The sequence below is a fragment of the Chinchilla lanigera genome, unplaced genomic scaffold (assembly GCF_000276665.1).
Source record: "Chinchilla lanigera isolate Chin_1 unplaced genomic scaffold, ChiLan1.0 scaffold00002, whole genome shotgun sequence".
NCBI lineage: Eukaryota > Metazoa > Chordata > Mammalia > Rodentia > Chinchillidae > Chinchilla > Chinchilla lanigera.
The window spans coordinates 3,235,218-3,254,673 of record NW_004955403.1 but is presented as its reverse complement, the minus strand read 5'-3'; the positions used below and the strand labels follow the sequence as shown (position 1 = coordinate 3,254,673).

The 19,456-nt window shown below is 52.9% G+C and overlaps 1 protein-coding gene across 10 annotated transcripts in view; it reads right to left on the bottom strand.

The window, feature by feature from the left end:
* The window catches only part of Ankrd44 (ankyrin repeat domain 44), a 248,629-nt gene that overhangs the window by 222,315 nt on the left and 6,858 nt on the right, over window positions 1-19,456 (bottom strand). For 5 of the 10 annotated variants that reach the window (XM_013512090.1, XM_013512098.1, XM_013512078.1 and 2 more), the window contains exon 1: window positions 14,444-14,758. The exons of 1 other annotated variant lie outside the window; for it this stretch is intronic. In XM_013512090.1, the coding sequence (XP_013367544.1) occupies window positions 14,444-14,659 (216 nt within the window). In that variant the 5' untranslated portion in view covers window positions 14,660-14,758. Of the gene's footprint in view, window positions 1-14,443; window positions 14,762-19,456 lie in introns of those variants that run through there. 4 more of the 10 variants (XM_013512083.1, XM_013512075.1, XM_005373269.2 and 1 more) reach the window with 3 other exon arrangements.

Below are 19,456 nucleotides of genomic sequence, written 5' to 3'. Positions count from 1 at the left end.
GAAGGAAGGAAGGAAGGAAGGAGGGAAGGAAGGAAGGAGGGAAGGAGGGAAGGAAGGAAGGAGACAGATGTTTACCCGGAGACACAGAGATACGGCTGTAGAGCCTATTGGTCCTGCTTCTTTGGAAAACTCTGTCTGATTCAGGGACCAACAGGCCGTGGAACACCAAGTCCTTGCTGGAGATGGGGAGGTTTTGCGGGGCAGGTGGGGGGGGCAGGAGTTCAGAGCAGGGTGGCATGCTGAGTCCATGTGGAGGAGTATGAAGCATCAGTACTTCTGGGACGGGTACCACTGGTGCTGGGGCTGAGCACTAGTTGTGCTTAGGGAGAACCACATTATTAGCTGTGCATGGAAAGTTTGTTATTCTTAAAAAATGCTATCATATATAACAAAAAGGTTGCATACAGCTCACTTTGGTTACAAAAATCCCAGGAGAAAAAGCAACTGGCAAGGAATTTCTATCAAGTCCCTGAACCTTGAAATAAGGGCAGATTCCCGTCAGGGAGAGGATGACCGTCGAAGCCTGGCTCTGTGAGGGGGCGTGGTGGCTGCCAGTATATGCTCACCCAGACCCCCACTGGGAATCACAAGCCCCCATGACAAAGCAAAGCACAGCTTCCCGCTTGCCTTAGACATGAGATTTCAGCAAACTCTCCTGCTACGGCTGTGTCTAGATGTCCCCCAAAGCCCCATGCAGTCACGGGTGGGCTTTCCACACATGGCTGAATCTAGAGCGTGCGATGCTGGGATTAAGGGCGGGTGATTACTAAATCAGTCCGCTGATGGGTTTGACACCGCCCTAAACCCAGCAGCCTAGATACAATATTCGGGACAGAAGGAGGCGTGTCTTCTCCCTGGCTTGCTTCATGATTGCTCTGCTGCCTTCTGCCCACCAGGGACTGTTTCTCCTCTGCGATGCCCCCTGCCACGCCACCCTGCCGTGGAGCCAGCCGAGTATGGACTGAAACCTCTGCAAACTGTGAGCTAAATAAACCTTTCCTCCCTTAACCCTTAGGTGTTGGGTATTTTGTCTCAGCACTGAGAAAAGGAACTAAGACAACGCCCATTCAAACTCAGTCTCTTCCTCAGCTGCACTGAGGTTTATTCTCAAAGGGACATTCCAGATGGTTAAGCCCTCCTCCTATCACAGCTGCAGCACTGTCGAAGACACCGTCACCGGTTTGTGTCGTCTGCCCAAGGTGCCTTACGATGCTATGGTGTTATCTGGGGAATACTCTTCACGGAGGCAGTTAAAGCATACAAGCCATCTACGTCTCGTTTATTTCACTTTTACTATTGAAGTGGTGCTCTAAGAAGTTTCTATGGTTAAACTATATCAAGCAGTTATTCATTAAGGTTAATTTGTTTTGGCAGTAACAAGGATTGAACCAGGGCCTTCACACAGAGCTCCATCCCCAGTGCTTTTTATTTTTTATTTTGCGGTACAGTCTTACTAAATTGCCCCGGGTGAGCTCAAACTTGGCTATCCTCCTGCCTCAGCGTCCCAAAATGCTGGGATTATAAGCACTTACCACCATGCCCAGCTTTCATCAAGGTTAAAATCTTAAAGTATTATTTCCAGGCCGGGGATGGAGGCACACACCTGTAATCCCAGCACTTGGGAGGCTGAGACAGGAGGATTGCTGCAAGTTGAAGCCCAGGCTACATAGGAAGGCCCTGTCTCAAAAAACAAACCAAAAAAAGTATTATTTCCATAATGAGGATCTTACATCTAAGTTGACAGATGTATTCTAATAAGAGAGTGCTGTTGTATTCCAGGAACCCGAATCTAACTTAAAGGTGACGCAGGAGACAGCAAGGGTTACACTTAGGGACAGTGCTGTCATGGCAGCCACGGAACAGCCAGCTTAGGTGTGGGCAGCGTGGCCCTTCCCAGAGCTCCAGGAAGCCGCTCAAGTGAACCAGGAGCTGGGTATTGAGGGTTCCTGCTTAGCAACAGTGGGGTGCTGGCTCTGGGACACCTCTGGCCGCCTCTGTCTCCATTCCAACAAAGGGACTGAGTTTCACTCAGGTAGGTCAGCTGTGGGCAAATGAATTCCCAACAACTGACTTAAACTCCTCTGCACCTGGGAGGGAGTGGGTCTGAGGCTCCAGTCTGCTGAGTCTGCTTCTCCTGCCCTCTGCAGACAAGTCTGGAAGGTAGACCGACACTCCCAAAATTCCAGTCCAAGACCTCTCCCTGTGCTCCCCGCCGGGGTTCAGGGCTACGACTCTCCCAGAGGCCCGGGTGGCTTTCCACTGAGCCCGACCTCCTGAACCCACCTCAGGCCCATTGTGCTAAACAAGGGCAGCAGGTCCTCAAGCTTTGCTGAGAGCCGGATCCCCACTCCCTCCCTGACCCAGGCCTAGCACCTGGCCGTGGGGTGCTGCACAGATTTGGGGTTCAGGTAGCAGGAAGAGGGCGGAGAGGGCCAGCAGCAGAGACCCGGACAGGCAAAGTGAGCCCCGCGTGTCACTGAGCTCTCAGTCGGGTGCCGCTCCCAGACTCTCGCCAGCTCGCGAGGCCTCTACGGCCCTGGTCCCCAGAGGCACAAACTGAGACACAGAAGGACACAAAGCTTCTCCAAGGTCTATGCCTCAGACGGGACAAAGATGTGAATCCAGATGCTTTGACCCAAGAGCCAGCAGACACGGGACCCGGCCAGCAGCAAGAAGGTGACAGCAGTGGGATGAGAAAATGGATCTGGATTTCAGGGATAAGAGATCTGCTGTCCCCTGTGCCACTGGGGTTCTGTTCAGACAGTCCTTGCCTCCGCCTGCAACATCAAGAGTTTCACCTGTTTTATCTTCGAGCAAGTTGTGTCTTAGTGCGGAGGTTCTTGAGCCATTGCAATTTTAGTTTGGTACCGGGGAGACACGGTCTGGACTCCTGGTTGAGGACCACCAGTTCCCCCAGCGCCACTGCCAGGGCCGGTCTGTCCCCTGGCATATGTTTTGGTCCCTTTTCAAGACAACTCACAGCATGGAAATCAAAAACTGCAGCCACACCTTGGGTAGAAGGCTAATATCCAGCATATATACAGAACTCAAAAAAATCAAGACTCCTCCCCCAAAAAAACCTAATCCAACAATGTGCAACTGAAAGAGACACCTTTCAAAAGAAGAAACATGAATGGCCAATACATACATGAGAAAACGTTCAGCAGTGGCTGACCATTACAGAAATGCAAAGAGAAACATCACTGAAATTCCATCTGACTCCAGAAAGAATGGCCCTTGTCCCAAAATCAGATAACAAGAAACGCTGGTGGGGCTGGGGGTGGGGCACTCTTCACACTGCGGTGGGAGTGTAAATGGCACAGCTGCTGTGGAAATCAGTGTGGAGACGCCTTGGCAAACTGAAACCAGAGACTCCATCCAACTCAGCCACACCCCTTCTAGGCTTCTTCCCGAAGAAGTAAAGGCATCACATTACAGTGACCCCCGCACGCTCGTGTGTGCAGCAGCACAATTCGTGACCACTGAATCTATGAAGCAGCCTCTGTGCCCATCAGCAGATGAATGGACAAGGAAGACGTGATACTTACACACCTCGGAGCACTACCCTGCCATAAGGAAGGGTACACTTCAGTCATTTGTAGGGAAATTGATGCCCCTTGAGACCGTAATATTAAGTGACATAAATCAGACCCATGAGCTTAAATATCCATGGTTTCTCTCTTTACATGAGGTAAAGAGCAAAATAAAAGACCGATGAAAGGAGACGGGAGGGTGGATCTACCGCATATGAGAAGGGAACTGAGAGAGCGGGGCGGGGGAGGGCGCGAAGGGGAGGGGGCGTGGAAAAGAACTGAGACGCATCGAGTTCAGGTTCCAAATACCCGCAGCGGAAACTGTCAGCATGCGCTGCAAACACGTACCAATAAACAAGTGTTTAAGAAACAAAGAAAAGACACCTTGGTAGTAAGCTGGCAAAAAAGAGAGGAACCACAAAGCCCTTCATATTTCAGACGAAAACGTCCCCTTCCCTCATCTTCACAGCATTATGCTAAGAAGGTACATTACTACAGGTGTAACAGACCTTGTCACGATCCTTCAAAAATCTCCTTTCCTTGTGGCTAAAATGTTTTAAAATCCACATATATTTCTAAGCCCATAATAAAGATATTTCCTCCTTGATGGGGAGTGTACACACACACACGTGCACACACACACGTGCATGCAAGCAGTGTGTGATGATGGTGCTGGGGACTGAACCCAGGGCCTTGCGCATGCGGCCCATGTGCTCTACCACAGAGCTAAATCCCAGCCCTACATTGTAGTGTGATTTCTAAAAATGCATTTTGCTATGCAGTCTTCCAAACCTTTACCTTTTTTTCCACAGTACTCTTGAATATCATTTTGAGTAACTGAAAAACTATGCTGTATTTTATTTATCTACCACTGACCATCTAAATTCTTTCAAATTTTTCACCTTCAAAAATAAAAACACACTCCTCCCAGCACTCTGGGAGGCTGAGGCAGAGGATCAGAAGCTGAGCTCAGCCTGGGCAACTTAGTGACTTAGTGAGACCCTGTTCAAAACAAAAAATAAAAATAAAAAAGGGCTGGGGATGCAGCTCAGTATGAAGGTCCCGGGTCCAATCCCCAGGACTGAAAAAAATGAAAATATGAATACAATGAGTATCTTTGTTCTGACGACTTCTTTTTGCTTCTTTTGAAGTTTCTCTTTAGAATAAATTCCAAGGAGTGGGATTAGCAGGTCAAAGGTCTGAGCATTTGTATGACTTCCTACATCCCCAGCCAACATGCTTTCCAAAAGAACTGAGCTAATTAACCACGCTGCCAGCAGTGTAAGAATATACCCATTTTCCAAGGCCATCCAGCCTTACTTACATCTGCATTGTGTAACAGCCAGAAGCTGACTTCTTTGTCAAGCTTAACTCCCGTGGTTTGCAGGGGAGCATCTCTCCATAGGTGCCTTTTCCTCCCATGGAAATATCCTCCTGCTCTCCACCCACGAGTCTCCCAGGGTCTCAGAGCTGCCGTGACCCACAGATTTCAAAACAAAGTTGCTTCACATCCGTGCTGCAGACTGGACAACTGGCTCATCCAGACTCTCACTGGGGTGGACCCAAATCCCAGCTGGTTCTCCTGTCAACCACTGAGGCACAGACGCCAGTCTTGGGTAGAGAAGTATGCACAAGAATGTTCCCACTGCTGAATTTTTTTTCCACAGAAGACAGACGAGGATCACTGTACTCAAACAATCTAAGAGGAACATTTGCATTTATACATCAGTCATTTTATCATGGTCAACTGCACTCTACCAATAAATAATTACCCTTTCACCCTGGGATAATGGTCCCTAGAAGATTTCTCTTCTCCTTTTATCCTCAAATTGCTAGGTATATGCAAAATCCGTGGGGAAAAAACCAATACTTTCAGATTTTATTTTGCTTAAACAGAATAAAAACTCCTTAAAACACATACAATTACTCAATCTTTTAGCAAAAAAAAAAAAAAAAAGGTATAAAACACGGTATAGCCCTCACCTCTGGATCCCACCTCGTCCCGCCTCCTATCTACTTCTGTCACCTAAATATTCATTCCCAAACCAGAATCCCTCAGAGAGCCCTTTAAAAATACGATGTCCTTCCCCACTGCTTCCCCTGTAACAAACAAAATGCTTGGAGTCAGAACCTGTGAATCCATCCTTCAAAATGGTCCTCAGCTTTTTAAATGATTTTGCTGCTAAATTCTCACTTTAAATCTTAACAAGAACCATAAGGCTAGTGTTTATATTGATGGTTAGATCTGTGTTTATCTCGGTGCTGTGAAAAGAGCGCTTGAAAGACAACTTATCCCTTTGTTAATCTTTGACCGTAGGAACAGCAGAGGCCAGAGGCTCCGTGCAGAGCCGGGCCGCTCTCGATCTGTGTGCACGCTGACGCTGTCTGGGTCACGGGAGCCTGGAGCAACGTCTACCTGGGACTCATCCTCAGCACCTCCAGGCGGAAGGACTGGGGAATTGTTACGCTCGTTACAGAGATTTGTTATTCTTGTAATTTTTGTCTAGAAAAACAATACTCAAAGTGACCCAAAGTTCCTCCATGAGAATGGTACCTCCAGGAGTAATTTCATTCATTGTTAAACTTTTCTTGAAGAATTTTGAGAAGGTACTTTTTATGCTTCAAGGAAAATGAAAAGGATTCATAAGGAACCCAAGCGCCATTCCCAATTTACACACCAGCTGCTTTTGACTTCTCCTCACTGTCCGGCGTTAGATCTTATTCTAAGGCATCAGTGACACAGTAGGCAGCTTACGAATATGAGGTGATATCTGCATTTTCCTTTACTGCATGGTATCTACACACAGTCCACGCATGTTGACAAAAATAGGTTGTTGAACAGTGTCTTCAATAATGCTGATTTCTGCGTTGTTCTGTACATATGAATTATTTATTCCACACATATGAAGAGAGACCTAGGCAACTTTGAAAACGAGTAGGTTAATAATCTAGAACCCTTCACAAATCAGTTTTTTACTGACTTTCCCAGGTCTTTCCAGGAAGGTGTTGTGGCCACCCCATGGGAGGACCAGCTCTGGACACGCAGAGGCAGCTCTCTCGGCCTCACGGAACTGACACAAGCAGGAGGGACCACTGCCTTAGCCTGAGGTTTCGCGTTTGACCCCCACCACAGCCCGTAACGGGCCGGGAATCTCAGCACTTCCTGACGCGCCCTCCAAAGGGGAGCACGTCCCAAACACAGAACGAATTACTTTTCCTGTGGTTATCTTACAAATCCCTGCTGATGCTCTGTCTTAGTCCTGGTGTACGGTTAGAAGACAAGCCGTGTGTGCGTGTGTGTGTGTAAGTGGGCTTTAATCCCAGTCACACCTCTTCAAAAACTGCAGGGGAAGTTGACATTCTAAATCCTTGCGCTTAGGTGTGTCTTTTTTCATGTCTCCTTTTCATGGTCATTTTGACTTCAGGAAAAGCCAGACGTCCCTCAGCGCCAGACCCAGTAATAAGGTGGATGAGGACACCGTCATGTTTTTATGAGTTGCCCCCTGGATAGCACTTGGCAGCAGCATTCACTGTGGGGTGTTTTGTTTTGTTTTGTTTTGTTTTGTTTTGTTTTAACCACACTTAGTGAACTCTCAGGAAACAGGATTCTAGAGCTGCTTGAGAAAGTGGCACTGAGCATGGTGGTGCACACCTATAATCCCAGCACTTAGGAGGCTGAGGCAGGAGGATCGTTGCAAGTTTGAGGCCAGCCTGGGCTACATAAGTGAGCTCAAGGCCAGTCTGACCTGCATAGTGAGATCCTGTCTCAAAAAGACAAAAAAGAAAAAGAAAGAAAGGAGTGAGAGCAGTGGGGTGAGCGCGTTAGACGTGGGGTATCCTGAGGGCTCCTGCCAGTGCCCCTGTCACCCTGCTAAGCGTCTCTGTTTGGACGCGCACTATTACGATCAGCCCATCGCTGTGGATTCCACGTCCCCAGCCAGATGCACACACATCACCCCTGCCTGACTCTAACACGATCCACAAAGAAGCTCCTGGACCATTGCCAGCGGCAGGAAGACACCTGGCCCAGGGCGCCTGTGGGCAGGAGGTGGGTGAGGAAGGCACAGCTCCAGGTGGCTGCCGCTGGAGCTGCTTCACTGCTGTGTGGGAGAGGGCAGCGGACATGAGGCAGAGCAGCAGGCGGAGGGAGCACCCCACTCCCTGCAGCTCGGGGTTCAGCCTCGAAGGTCACCTCAGGGTTCCACTGCACACTCCCTTGAGGAAGGCTGGCCAAGTGGCCAAGCAGCAGCACACTGCAACAGCAGGGTCCTCAGTCACCACAGGCGAGCTCCTTGCTGAGGGCGAGCCTTGCCTCAACGAGATAAAAAAGTCAAAGGCACCTAAGACTGTCCTTTCACAGCTTACTTCTATAACTCGTTACTAAAGGGATACAAAGAACTGGGCCCGTGATGCCCGTGATCCCAACACTCTGGGATGCTGGGGCAGGAGGACGGCAAGTTCCAGCCCAGTCTGGGTAATTTAGTAAGACCTGTCTGAAAATAAAAAGGTCTGGGAATGCAGCTCAGTGTGAAGGCCCCAGATTCAACCCCCACAGCCACACACGCGAACAAAAAAGACACCAGAGAGCACAAAAGCCATTAGCAGCCACGCCGGCTCCCACAGGGACGTGAAGTGGGAATTCCTAGCGAGGAGAAACACACAGTGGGCCCCGCTCTAAAGCGTCAGGTCTGGGAGTCGAGAGTGCGCCCATCACAGGGGAGGCCCAAGCGGAAGGCGAGCTCCGGCCTGTCCCCCGCTCCGGTTCTCACCTGCCCGGCTGCGGACCTCGCTGCCAATGTCTAAGGACACAGCTCTGGGTGCCCAGTGAGCCCCAGCGGGCGGAAGTGCCGGCCTCTGCAGCCACCGCCTGCCATCAGAGCGGGAACCGTGCTGAATCCAAGGACCCCCACGGGAGGCTGGAGACCTGACACAGGAAACGACCACGCGCAGCTCGGACACGCCAGGACCCTCGATCGGCGGGGCCAAAACCTACACATGTTCAGAGAGGACTCCCAAGACAGTCTGCAGAAAGGAGACGTGTGACGTACGCACCAGCTCCCCGCAAGAGCAGCAGTCCTTACGTGCCGCAAACACGGACTGACGACGTGAAAGTTTTAAAATCACAGCTCACGAGAAAGACATCTATACTTCCTGCAAGGGGGCCGCCTGCCATCCACGTGGCGGGAGAAGAAATGTGTGGCTGAGCTGCGAGTGGGCGCTTTCAGAGCTGGTATCAGGCCAGGCTTCATGGCATTCTCGTGTAATGCTCCGGACAGCAGGAAACCAAGAGCAGCAGGAAAGGAAGCTTAAAAGTGAGACAAAAGTGAGTTTCTAGCAACTGAGTCACAATGGAGCAGGGCAGTTTCCAGGTCCCTGGGGAGCTGACCGTGACACAGATAGGACCCCAAGCAGGAAGGGTGCCGCGGTGCTAGCGTGCACCTCCCGTTCCGTGTCCCTGAGAGACCTTTCAACACCAGGATCCAGCATTTAGATATTCTCCCTAGTTAGCAGCTTCACAGAGGGCCGGCTATGCACAGCGGAGCCGACAGATAAGACAACTTGGGAGCAGCCTTCGACATCAGAGGACACAGCAAAGGGCACCAGAGTCATCACAGCAATAAACAAACTAAACTGCAGAGACGAACAGGAAAAGATATGTCATGAACCTGAAGTTTAGCATCTACCTTTCATGCTCAAAAAAAAAAACCCGACACCAAAAATCACACATTAAGACCTCCTCTCTACTCTGCAGCTATCACGTGTACACAAATACGCTATTCTCGCCCTGCAGAACAGATCCGAAACAAAGCCCAGTGTCAGAAACGGCTCAGGACCACCAGGGTGCAAAGGGCCGTGTGTATCCACAGAGGTCAGGCGTGCACGTCCTGGCTGCTTACTTCCTAGGAAGGTCAGGGCAGTCACGAGGCCCTTCCCTGTGTCCCCTCCCTGTGTCCCAGCGAAAGCCATCCTGGGCATCACACAGACAAAGTCACACGGCTGAGGGTGGGGCCGCAGGGAGCCCTGGGAAGCTTCGTGCTCACCAGCTCGGTCCAGTCTGACAATACTTTTGAAGAGGTATTCCTTCTAACAGATTGAAAAACACCAAGAAGATCTTGTACTGAATAAACTAAAAGAACCAAGGGCAGTAATAGCTTTTCATCGATTGTTATAATCTTTGGGGAATAGTAATCATGACTTTCTTCAGTTCATTCGTGTCTTACTATGCACTGAAAAATTCATGGTTTTTAAATGAACTTAAAAATTCATTTATTTTTTACACAAATCTCTTTGTATACGTAACATAAAGTTCACCACTCCATCTGTCGAAGCATACCGCTGCCCGGCACTGTGGCCCCCTGCAAAGGCTCCAGGGTCCCCAGCTGGAACTCGACTTCCACTCAGCAGCAGCCGCCGCCGCGCCACCGCCCTGGCCGGAATCCCTCTTCTCCCCCACCCTCTCTGTGAGGGCGGCTCCCCAGGGGCCTGCTCTAAGTGGAATCAGACTGTGGTCCTTTGTGTCCAGCTTATTTCCTTGGGCATAACACCTGCTAGCATAACAGCATTAGCGTTCCTTCATGGTAGGTGGGTATCAGAGTTCCACTCCTTTGTAAGGCTGAGTAATATTCCATCATATGTACGAACCATATTTTGTTCCTCTTTTCGTCCTTGGAGAATAGAGTTACTGCCACTTTTTGATTTTTGTGAATGATAATGTTACAAACATTGTTATTCAAATAGGTTAGTATCTCTGCTTTTAATTTTTTTTTTTTTGGAGACAGGGTCTCACTACATAGTTTTCACTATGTACCAGGCTGGCCTCTAGCTCATAGAGATCTTCCTGCCTCAGCCTCCTGAGTGCTGGTATGCAGCCATGCACCATCATACTCAGCTCTGCATTTATTCTTTTCTTTTCTCTTCTTTTCTTTCTTTTTGAGACAGGGTCTCACTATGCAGTTCAGGCTGGCCTTGACCTCACTTTGTAGTCCAGGTTGGTCTCGAACTTCCAATGATCCTCTGCCTCAGCCTCCCGAGTGCTGGGATTACAGGCATGCACCACCACGCCCAGCCTCAGTTCTCTGCATTTAATATTTGTAAATATATACCCAGAAGAGGAGTTGCTGGATCAAACGGTAATTCTATATTTAATTTTTTGAGGTAGGACCATACTATTTTCCACAACAGCTGCACTACATTACATTCCTAGCAACCCGTCCAAGGCTCTGATTTCTCCCAGCCTGCACTTGTCCCTTCTTGGATGACAGCTGCCCCAGTGGGTGAGAAGTAGCATCTCACGCTGTGCTTTTGATTTGCACTGATTCCCTTCACAGTTGGCAATCGCAAGGCAGGTTTCATGGTCTGAGAAGAAGGAGCCATGTGTTGGGAGGCAGGTGTGTTCAGGGTTCTGGGGACAAGGCCATCCCCTGAGTGGCTCCTGGCTTGTGCAGCAGCTCCTGCACCACCACCCCTGCCCAGGGCCACACCGTCGACCACAGCCCGTGGGCCCTGACCCAGGAGGGCCACGCAACAAGCACCAAAGTGGGCGGGTGGGTGACCCCGGGGTCAAGTCCAGTTGTGAGGAAGCTCCTCATTAAATTTCCCGTATGCAGGTTCTTCTCGTGCTCCTTCCTCTGTTTTCCAAACCCCTGCAAGTCCCCTCTCCCATCTCCCTGTGCGCCCCTCCACCCGCCTGGGCTGCCTGGGAAAAGGTGCTTTGCAAAGCTTGGCTTCTTTGTTGACTGTGCTCCAATCCCTGGGCCGCAAACCCACGCTGCCGGCTCCTACGGCCTGCCGCCGAGATGCGCCAGAGATGGCCCGGCTGGCCCGGCAAGGACCCTGCCTCTCGGGCTCCTCCTGTCTGAACCCTGGAGCCTCCTGGGCTCAGCTACAAGCGGAAGGTCGCTTGCTGGAACTCACCGACAGCCACCCAGGCAGACACCGGGCCACCTGCCCGCACCGCTGGCACCAAGCCGTCCCACGAGGCCCCAGTGAGCGGTGAGGAGGTCTCTCCAGACCACAGCCCCACCCGGCCCTCCGCTCCCAGAGACGCGTCACGTGCAGTCGTTTCTAAAGACTTCCACTCGCCTGTGCAGCCATGAAGACCCTGCTGACTGTGCGCCTCCCGTGTCTTCCACAGCGGCTGTCACCCCCGTGTCCCCTAAGGAGCGTCTCAGAGGGAGTGAGGGGGACCCTCGAGAGTCAGGCTCTTTTTGTTGCTAAACAAAAGCCCAGAACAGTGCTTGAGCCCCAGCGCGCACTGTACAGGCGCCAAGGACCTTGGCCTCGAGTCCAGTTGGAGGCAGAGCCTGCTCGCTCACACGGAGGCAGCCAGGAGGGAGACTCAGGCAACAAAATCACTTTTCCCAGGGAAAAACGCAGATGTGCACCTGGCCCGCACCACTAGCCTCAGCTGAAAATCTACAGGGCAGTGCGCACCAGGCTTCTCAACAAGCATCTGAGTGTGGGGACAGCTCACTTCCTGCCAAGCAGAGCAAAACACACTTCGATACTCGCACCTGCCGGCCGCACCCACCACTCCTCTCCGTCAGAGCACCGTGGACACACAAGCTCCGGACAGAGCGCCCGCAGGGAGCGACGGGGCGGCCTGGCACAGCCTGCTGGGGAAAACAAGCAGCGTCACTCTATCTGAATGAAATTATTTTAGAGCCAGACTCTAACATCACTTAGTAGCAGGGTTACTCTTGCGGGAGGATGAGTCTGTCGTGTGTGGGCTCGTGCCTAGAATCTGCATCATACGGTCACCCCGATTGCTGACCACTGACCGTGCCGGACTCCCGCTCCTGCCCAGACTGAGGGACTCGACCTGCTCCTTGGAAGGGGCCCTTCCAGCAGCTTTTGCTCATCTGGATGCACGTGGATTTGGAGTGGTGGAAATTCTCTGTGAAAACTGTAACTTACTAAAAGGAGCCCATTTTTCCCACAAAAGAATGTTTATTAAAGAACGTACAAGCACAGCTAAGAATTATAGTATATTCAAAACATACTTCCCTAACATGGGGATCTGAAAAATACCATAAGCAAGATGAGAACATTGCACAGTATGTATTCTGGCATTGCCTGTGGATAATAATTACAGCTTTTTTAAAGTGTTAAGTTTATGCGGTCATGAGATCCTAGCACTCGGGAGGCTGAGGCAGGAGGATTATTGGGAGTTCAAGGCCAGCCTGCACTACATAGCAAGACCCTTTTTCCAAAAAAAAAGTCAAACTCTGTGACTCCAGATAACCAGACAATACACATAGATGAAAGTGACCAGGTCAGATTTCATAAATTCTTTACATTTTTCACCAAAAAAGACACCAGGCCCTCTCAGTTCTGTATTAGTCACGACCACTCACAGAGTGAAATGACAGTTGGCTCCAAGACAAGAAAGGAGGGGGACGCGCCTCCCAAAGCCTGGGTGCGGAGAAGCCCAGCAGCGGGACCCAGCCTTCCTGAGCCCTCAGGCCCGGCCCGCCCCACCAGAGTGCGGGAAACCTTCAAACCCGAACCAGGCCCACGCATCTCCACAGGCATGTGGCATTCCCCGAGCGGAAGCGCCTGAAAATGCAAGTCCTCGCCCCTCTTCCCACCTTCCCTGCTCTGCCTCCCAAGAAAGACAGAAACGCCGAGGGTCTGTGCGGTGACTCTGACTCCTAGGCGGAGATTTCTCACTGCTGAGGGGATTAAAATCGAGATGCTCAGAGCGCTCAGAGCGGAGCGTATTCAATGTTGTCATGAAAACACCCCGCGACAGTGTCGCTTTAACACGTGGAGGAGCACCCAGTCCACAATATTAGAAGAGACAAGAGGAAAGGTTTTCATCATATTTTGACCCTTTGGCTTCGTTAGCGGTGTGACATGGGGCTCTGCACCACCTGCGGTCTCAAAAATTGCAAACCAGTAGTAAAAGTATTTTATCACGATGCTAAAATTCAAAGACTGACATATCCCTGTACAAAACAGCCTTTAGCAAACTGAGCATTGTGGTGCATGACTGCAACCCAGCCCTTGGGAGGCTGAGGCAGGAGGATCACTTGGAGTTGGAGGCCAGCCTCAAATTCTTGATAGCAAGACTGTCTCAAGACACCAAAAAAATAAAAAATAACCTTCAGCCAAAAAAAAAATTAATAGCTAAAGCTTCATTCCCTAAGCAGAGGGACAGACTGGCTACGGGTAAGAGGAAAGCTCTGTGCTTTACCAAAAGCGTAGCTCAGGTGAGTGGGACACGAAGGTGTGGCTGGACTCCATTTTAGCCGAGGACAGGACAGCAGTTGCCAGCTAAAGGTCACCCTGCGAGCACCAGCGGTTCCACCTCTCTGGTCAAGGACCGACATGAAAGCTGCAGTCGCCGTGCTGTTCGGGTGATTTTCCGGCAGCCTCGGTGAACTGCTAAGCGCTTTCTCCAGGTGTGGTGGACGGAAGAGGGTACGGGGCCCCAGTCGCCATCAGCGAGGTCACCGGCACCAAGCAGGCCCAAGTCTGTGCCAGCCCGGGAAGCCACGGGCCAGGGCTTGCTCATCTCAGGGCTCCTCACCAACGTGACAGCTCCCCGGGGCTTACCCTTCTATCTAAATGTGGGGTGTTTCCCTCCCTCGTTCCTGAAACAAACCGAGGGACAGTCCCAATCCGAGGACCCTGAACTTGGAAGTGAGTGTGGGGCCCGTGTGACCAAACACTGCTCGTCTGCCACTTCCTGCCTGCAGAAACCAAACCACACCTCCTACTTCCTGTGGTGATGAAAAACAAAATAAGCAGGGTGAGCAGGGCTCCTCTGAGGCACTCAGCAGGGCCTTCAACACGCGCGGAGCCGCTTGTGAAAGTCTCAGAATAATCTCTCCCTGTCTTCTGTGCACAATGTGGAAACACTTCCTGGAGGGCCGTGAAAAACAATACAGGAAGTAAAGCCTGACCTTCAGGTCACCAAAACGCTCGCTCCACGGAGCCTGGTCCTCGGGGATTATGGGGACCGCAGTTTTGTCCACTGGGGTCCCTAGTGGGTCCTCAGCACCCAGAACCGTGCCTGGCATGCAGTTGTTAAACGTCAGAAGCACAGTGAAGACAGGGCACCAAGTGTGGGAAACCCTTTCACCGCAGCCACGAGCAAGTCTGGCAGTGGACAGCAGCATCCTCTTCCTGCTCTGCGGTGGCCAGGGCCCTAACTGCACCTTCTGCGTGGCTGAGGGTCGCCACTCGGCCGTCCTGTATTTTAAAGATGCTCGCCACTCCTTTTAAAATACCAAATTGCAGGGCTGGGGATTTAGCTCAGCGGCAAAGCGCCTGCCTGGCAAGCGCAAGGTCGTGAGTTCCATTCCTGGTACCGGAAGAAAAGACAAAAAAAAATAAAGTAAAATACCAAATCGCTCGAGGAGTCTCTACATAATTCCCGAGCTCCTCCGGGCGAACCTCCCAGACGCTCTCTTGCCAGTTCACTCTCATCGCTCTCTGTCATAAACGCGCTGCTCTAACAGCTGTTCCTAATTGACTGTGAGCTCCAAAGCCAATCAGCTGGTGTCCACCAGGAAAGGCGGGGCGCCCCGCGCAGTACAAAGTGTGACCCAAAACCGTCAGGTCCGTGCCTCATCTGGATCTCCAACTCCTTCCACCTTCGGGGGAGGGGCCCGATGGCCATGCTCTAAGGACTCCCTGCAGAGACATTTCCTGGAGGGAGACAGTGGTCCACTAGGCCAGTGAACTGTGGGGATCCACGTCTGGGGCAGCGTCTGAAACAAAATGCCAGGCACACAGGGAAGCCCGTGTCCAGAGACCGGAACCCACGTGGGCAGCGAGCTTCCAGGAAGAAGCCACACTGAGGCGGGGAGGCATCATATCGAAGTGCAGCAGGGCGAAACTCGGGAACAAGCCGAAGCCTCCTTCCCAGGTGGTCTCAGAGGCACACCAGGCTTGACTGCCCAGGACAGGACCAAGCCCTCGGCCCCCAGCCAGACAGATCTCGGTAGGCTCACACGCCTGGAACTATGGCAGGAGAAGGAAGACCGGGTACTCACGTGGCCCAAGGGCATCACCACTGGGCAGGGCAGAGTGGCCTTTGTTTGAAACACCACGATGGTTAGCCAACAAGGGCTCACCAGCTTGGGGAGGCTGAGGCAGGAAGATGTAGGTATACCAAGGAGCCAAGAGGCTGCTGTAGGGACAGATGCTCCGGGCCAGCCCAGTGTTATGGCTTGTGTCTGGATGTCCCCCAGAGCCTCATGCAGCGATGGGCCGGGGACAGGCTTTTCAGAGGCGGCTGAATCTGGAGTTTGTGATTGGTTCATTGTCTAGTGCTGGGATTGGGGCTGTGAGTGCTGCACCTGCCCTACGTGGAGAGCCTGCATATAATATAAAGGAGGGAAAGAGGCTTGCCCCCTGCCCCTGCTCTTGCTGTCTTCTGCCGCCTGAACAGTTGCCCCTGTGCAGTGTCACCCTGCCTTGGAGCCAGCCGAGTATGGACTGCTGAGTTTAAATCTGGGGTGAGAAAACTATCAGCTACCGTAACTTTCTGTGAGCCAAGCACAAGGTTAGCACTTTCCATTCATTATTCCATTTACTCTTCACTGGGGACCCGGCCAGGACCTTCACACTGAGCTACATCCCCAGCCCTTTTGTTCTGTTTTGAGACAGAATCTTGCTAAGTCACTAAGTTATTCAGGCTGGGCATGAACTCACTTTGAAATGCATTGGGAAGAAATCCAGCATTTCCATTAAAAACCATCAAGCTTTGGGGCGCTTTCATGTGGCATTTCCTGACCTGGCTACTACCTATTTACCTGGGTGTGTTTGTGCAGACGTGGGCTTCTCCTGTGTGCCCTCCCCGTGTAGTCACACACATCAGTGAAGTCTCTACATGCCCGTGCAGTCCAGCTCCACCCGTCTTGCTCCCGTGCTGAACCGCCTTCCGTAAGCAAGGAAGCGGGAAAGGTGGAGGACGGAGCCAGTCAGCCTCCCCCTCCCCACGGCAGTGCTGACAAGAGCCCTTGTGAGGGCTGTTGCCATGGAGATGGGAGCTGTCTAGGCCCTTGCACCTTCACAGCAGAGACGGCCAGGATCTCTTTCCACCCCACGCCCAAGGGGACCGCAGGTGCTGGGCCGTGGTGAGCGGCCGCAGTGTAGTAACAAAGGCCCATTTGCCAGGAAGAGACAGGCTGCGCTGAGAAAGGAAGCAGAGAAAAGAGAGGGGCAGGACACAAGGAGATTCCGGCCTGGAGCCACTCCTGGCAGGCTGTGCCCTCGCAGGGCCCTGTGGCACCCATGCCTGCCCGGGCGGAGGTGAGGATTCCCACATACAAACCCCCGCGCCACCCTGGGCTAGCCGATCAGCCTTGAGGCCTGGGTGTCTGGAGGCAGGGCCGGCAGGGGACCAGGGACAGCCCCAGGGCACGCAGGAGTCCTTCCTGCCATCGCAGCCGGAAGCATTCCCCACACACTGAGGGACGTCTGTGGCTTGACCCCACCCGTGGCTGGCAGCAGCTGCCGGTCGCCATGGTAACTAGAGTGCCACCTGCCCATCTCCCAAGGCCTCACACTGGTGGTGGGGTGTGGGTGCTGCAAGCAGGAAACCTAGAAACAGGGAACAGCTGCAGGGGGGCGGGGGCGGGACCAGGCAGGTGTGGACAGGGCTGGGGACAAGAAGGCAGGGGACAGTGAGGGCCTCTCACACCCGCCCCAGGCGCAAGCCCTGCGCTGGACTGGGAGGGAGCGAGGCTGAAGCCACTGTGCAGAAGCCGAGCCGCAGGATGAGACTCGAAGCTCACGGGATCTGAGGGGAGGAGAAGGAAGGCTGGAGAGGGGCTGCCATGGGAACAGCACCAAGCAGGGATGAGCGGACCAGGAGCAGCATGGAGGGAGCTGGAGGCCAGCCTGGGGCGGGTGGTTGCGGGAGTAGCAACCTAGCAACCTAAGCTGGCCTGTGATCCCAGCAGTGTGGGAGGCTGAGGCAGGAGCATTACATGCTCGAGCACAGCCTGAACAATTTAACACGACCCTGCCTCCAAAGAGAAAAAACTTTTATCAAACGAAAAAATTTTAAAAAGGGCAGGTTACAGAGCTCAGGGCAAAGGTACCAGTGCAATGCCCAGAGGAGAGAGGGGAGGGAGGGAGCAGCCGAGGGACGTCCGCTTGCAGGGAGCAGAAGCAGGAGCACAGCCGTGCGAGGGTCCAGGCGTCCCCAAAGCCCTGGAACAGGGACCCCGCCCTGCTGAGCCAGCTGGGGAGCGGGGCCTGGAGGGAAGAACGCCGAGACGCTGGGCCCAGAGCAGCGCCAGGCAAAGCAGGAAGTGACCCGGAGGGCAGAGACCCGAGCGGCTCTGGCTCTGAGCGCCGAGGTCCGGGACCCAGCCGACTGTCCGGGAGCGAGGACATCACCCCCACGCGGGACAGGAATGAGGGGGACTTGACTGTAAATAACCTCCCGGCAGAGACTGGCGACGTCCCGTCTGAGAGGTACTTGGTTAAATTTACCTTAACTTAGACGTTGTACTTTTACACCAGAAGCCAATAAAAACAAACTTTTAAGTTTCAGCCATGGTTTCAAGCCTCTGAAGCACTCAGAGGAATGGGGCTCGTGCTCCGTCACCGTTCACCAGACCTGAGTCTGGGCCAAACTCGAGGAGCCCCGAGGAGAGAAGCTGAGGAACACAGGGAGGAGACGGCGCGTCTGGGCAGAGGACAGGGGACAGCGGGCTCCTGGCAAGTAAGTGAACAGTGACCCTAGAGACTGAACTCAGACACTCGCCTGCGACCCCGGGCCGGGCTCCAGCCTCTCATCTGCAATGGCGTTTTCAGTGAACTCCAGCCTCAGAAATATTCACCAGTTCCCCCAAAACCGCGCTCATGCTGTGTTCACTTCATCTGTCTGCGTCAGGAAGACTGGGGACTCTGAGAGCTGCCCTGGACGAGCCTCCCGCCAGCTCCCTGCCATGAGAGACGGCAGTAAGCCCTGCGACCTGGAAATGCTGGCCACCTTCAGGGAGAGCCCGCACTGCAGCAGGGCCCAAGCTCTCTCCAGGGGTCCCAGCGTGTGCCAGCAATACCCTAGAAGGAAGACTGTATCCCCAAACCAGCAGCTCTCCGGCATGGCAAGGCTTTTTAAAGTTAACCCCGTAAGCTGCCCCAGTGATCGAAGGTATGATTGCAAGAACTCTGGTATTTCCACCTCTCCATGCTGATTGCCTGTAGCTACTCAGACAAGCACAGAGCAACCACAGACAGGGACAGGCGTCAGGGGCCCAGCTGCCCAGCAGCACAGAGCACCTTGAACCATGGAACAGCTGTGAGTGAGTGACTGAGCGGGTGGATGGACGGAGAGATGGATGGAGGGTGGATGGCTGGAGGATGGCTGGAGGATGGGTGCAGGATGGGTGGAGGATGGGTGGAGGATGGAGGGTGGGTGGATGGAGGGATGGATGGATGGAGGGTAGATGTGCGGAGGGTGGAGGGGTGGTGGGTGGTAGTTGTCAAGCCCTTGGGGACACACTAAGGGACCTGGCATTGAGAAGATCGGGCTCCTGGGGCCAGGGATATAGCTCAGTGGCACAAATGCCTGCCTGGCAAGTGCAAGGTCCTGAGTTCGATTCCCAGTACCAAAAAAATAAAAGAGAAGACCGGGTTGCTGTCCTCACTAAGACAAGAGCTAAGGGCTTCCAATAGGGGCGTGTATGCTCCGTTCCTGTTTCCTCATCTGTGACATGGGAAGATGAGCTGTGCTCGCGTGCTGAGGTTGTCAAGGACAGACACCAGGCCCGTGCGGGTGGAGGTGCCACCTGGACCGCATGCCACCAAGCAGCTGAGTCACAGAAAGGGACTCAGGAGACCACAGCCAAGCCAGACCAAAACGAGCAAGGCGTGGAGCCGCACACCCCAAGGCCACGGGCCCAGGACAGCAGAGAGCAGCTCTGCTCCTTCGATTCCTACATCGGAGCCTCCTC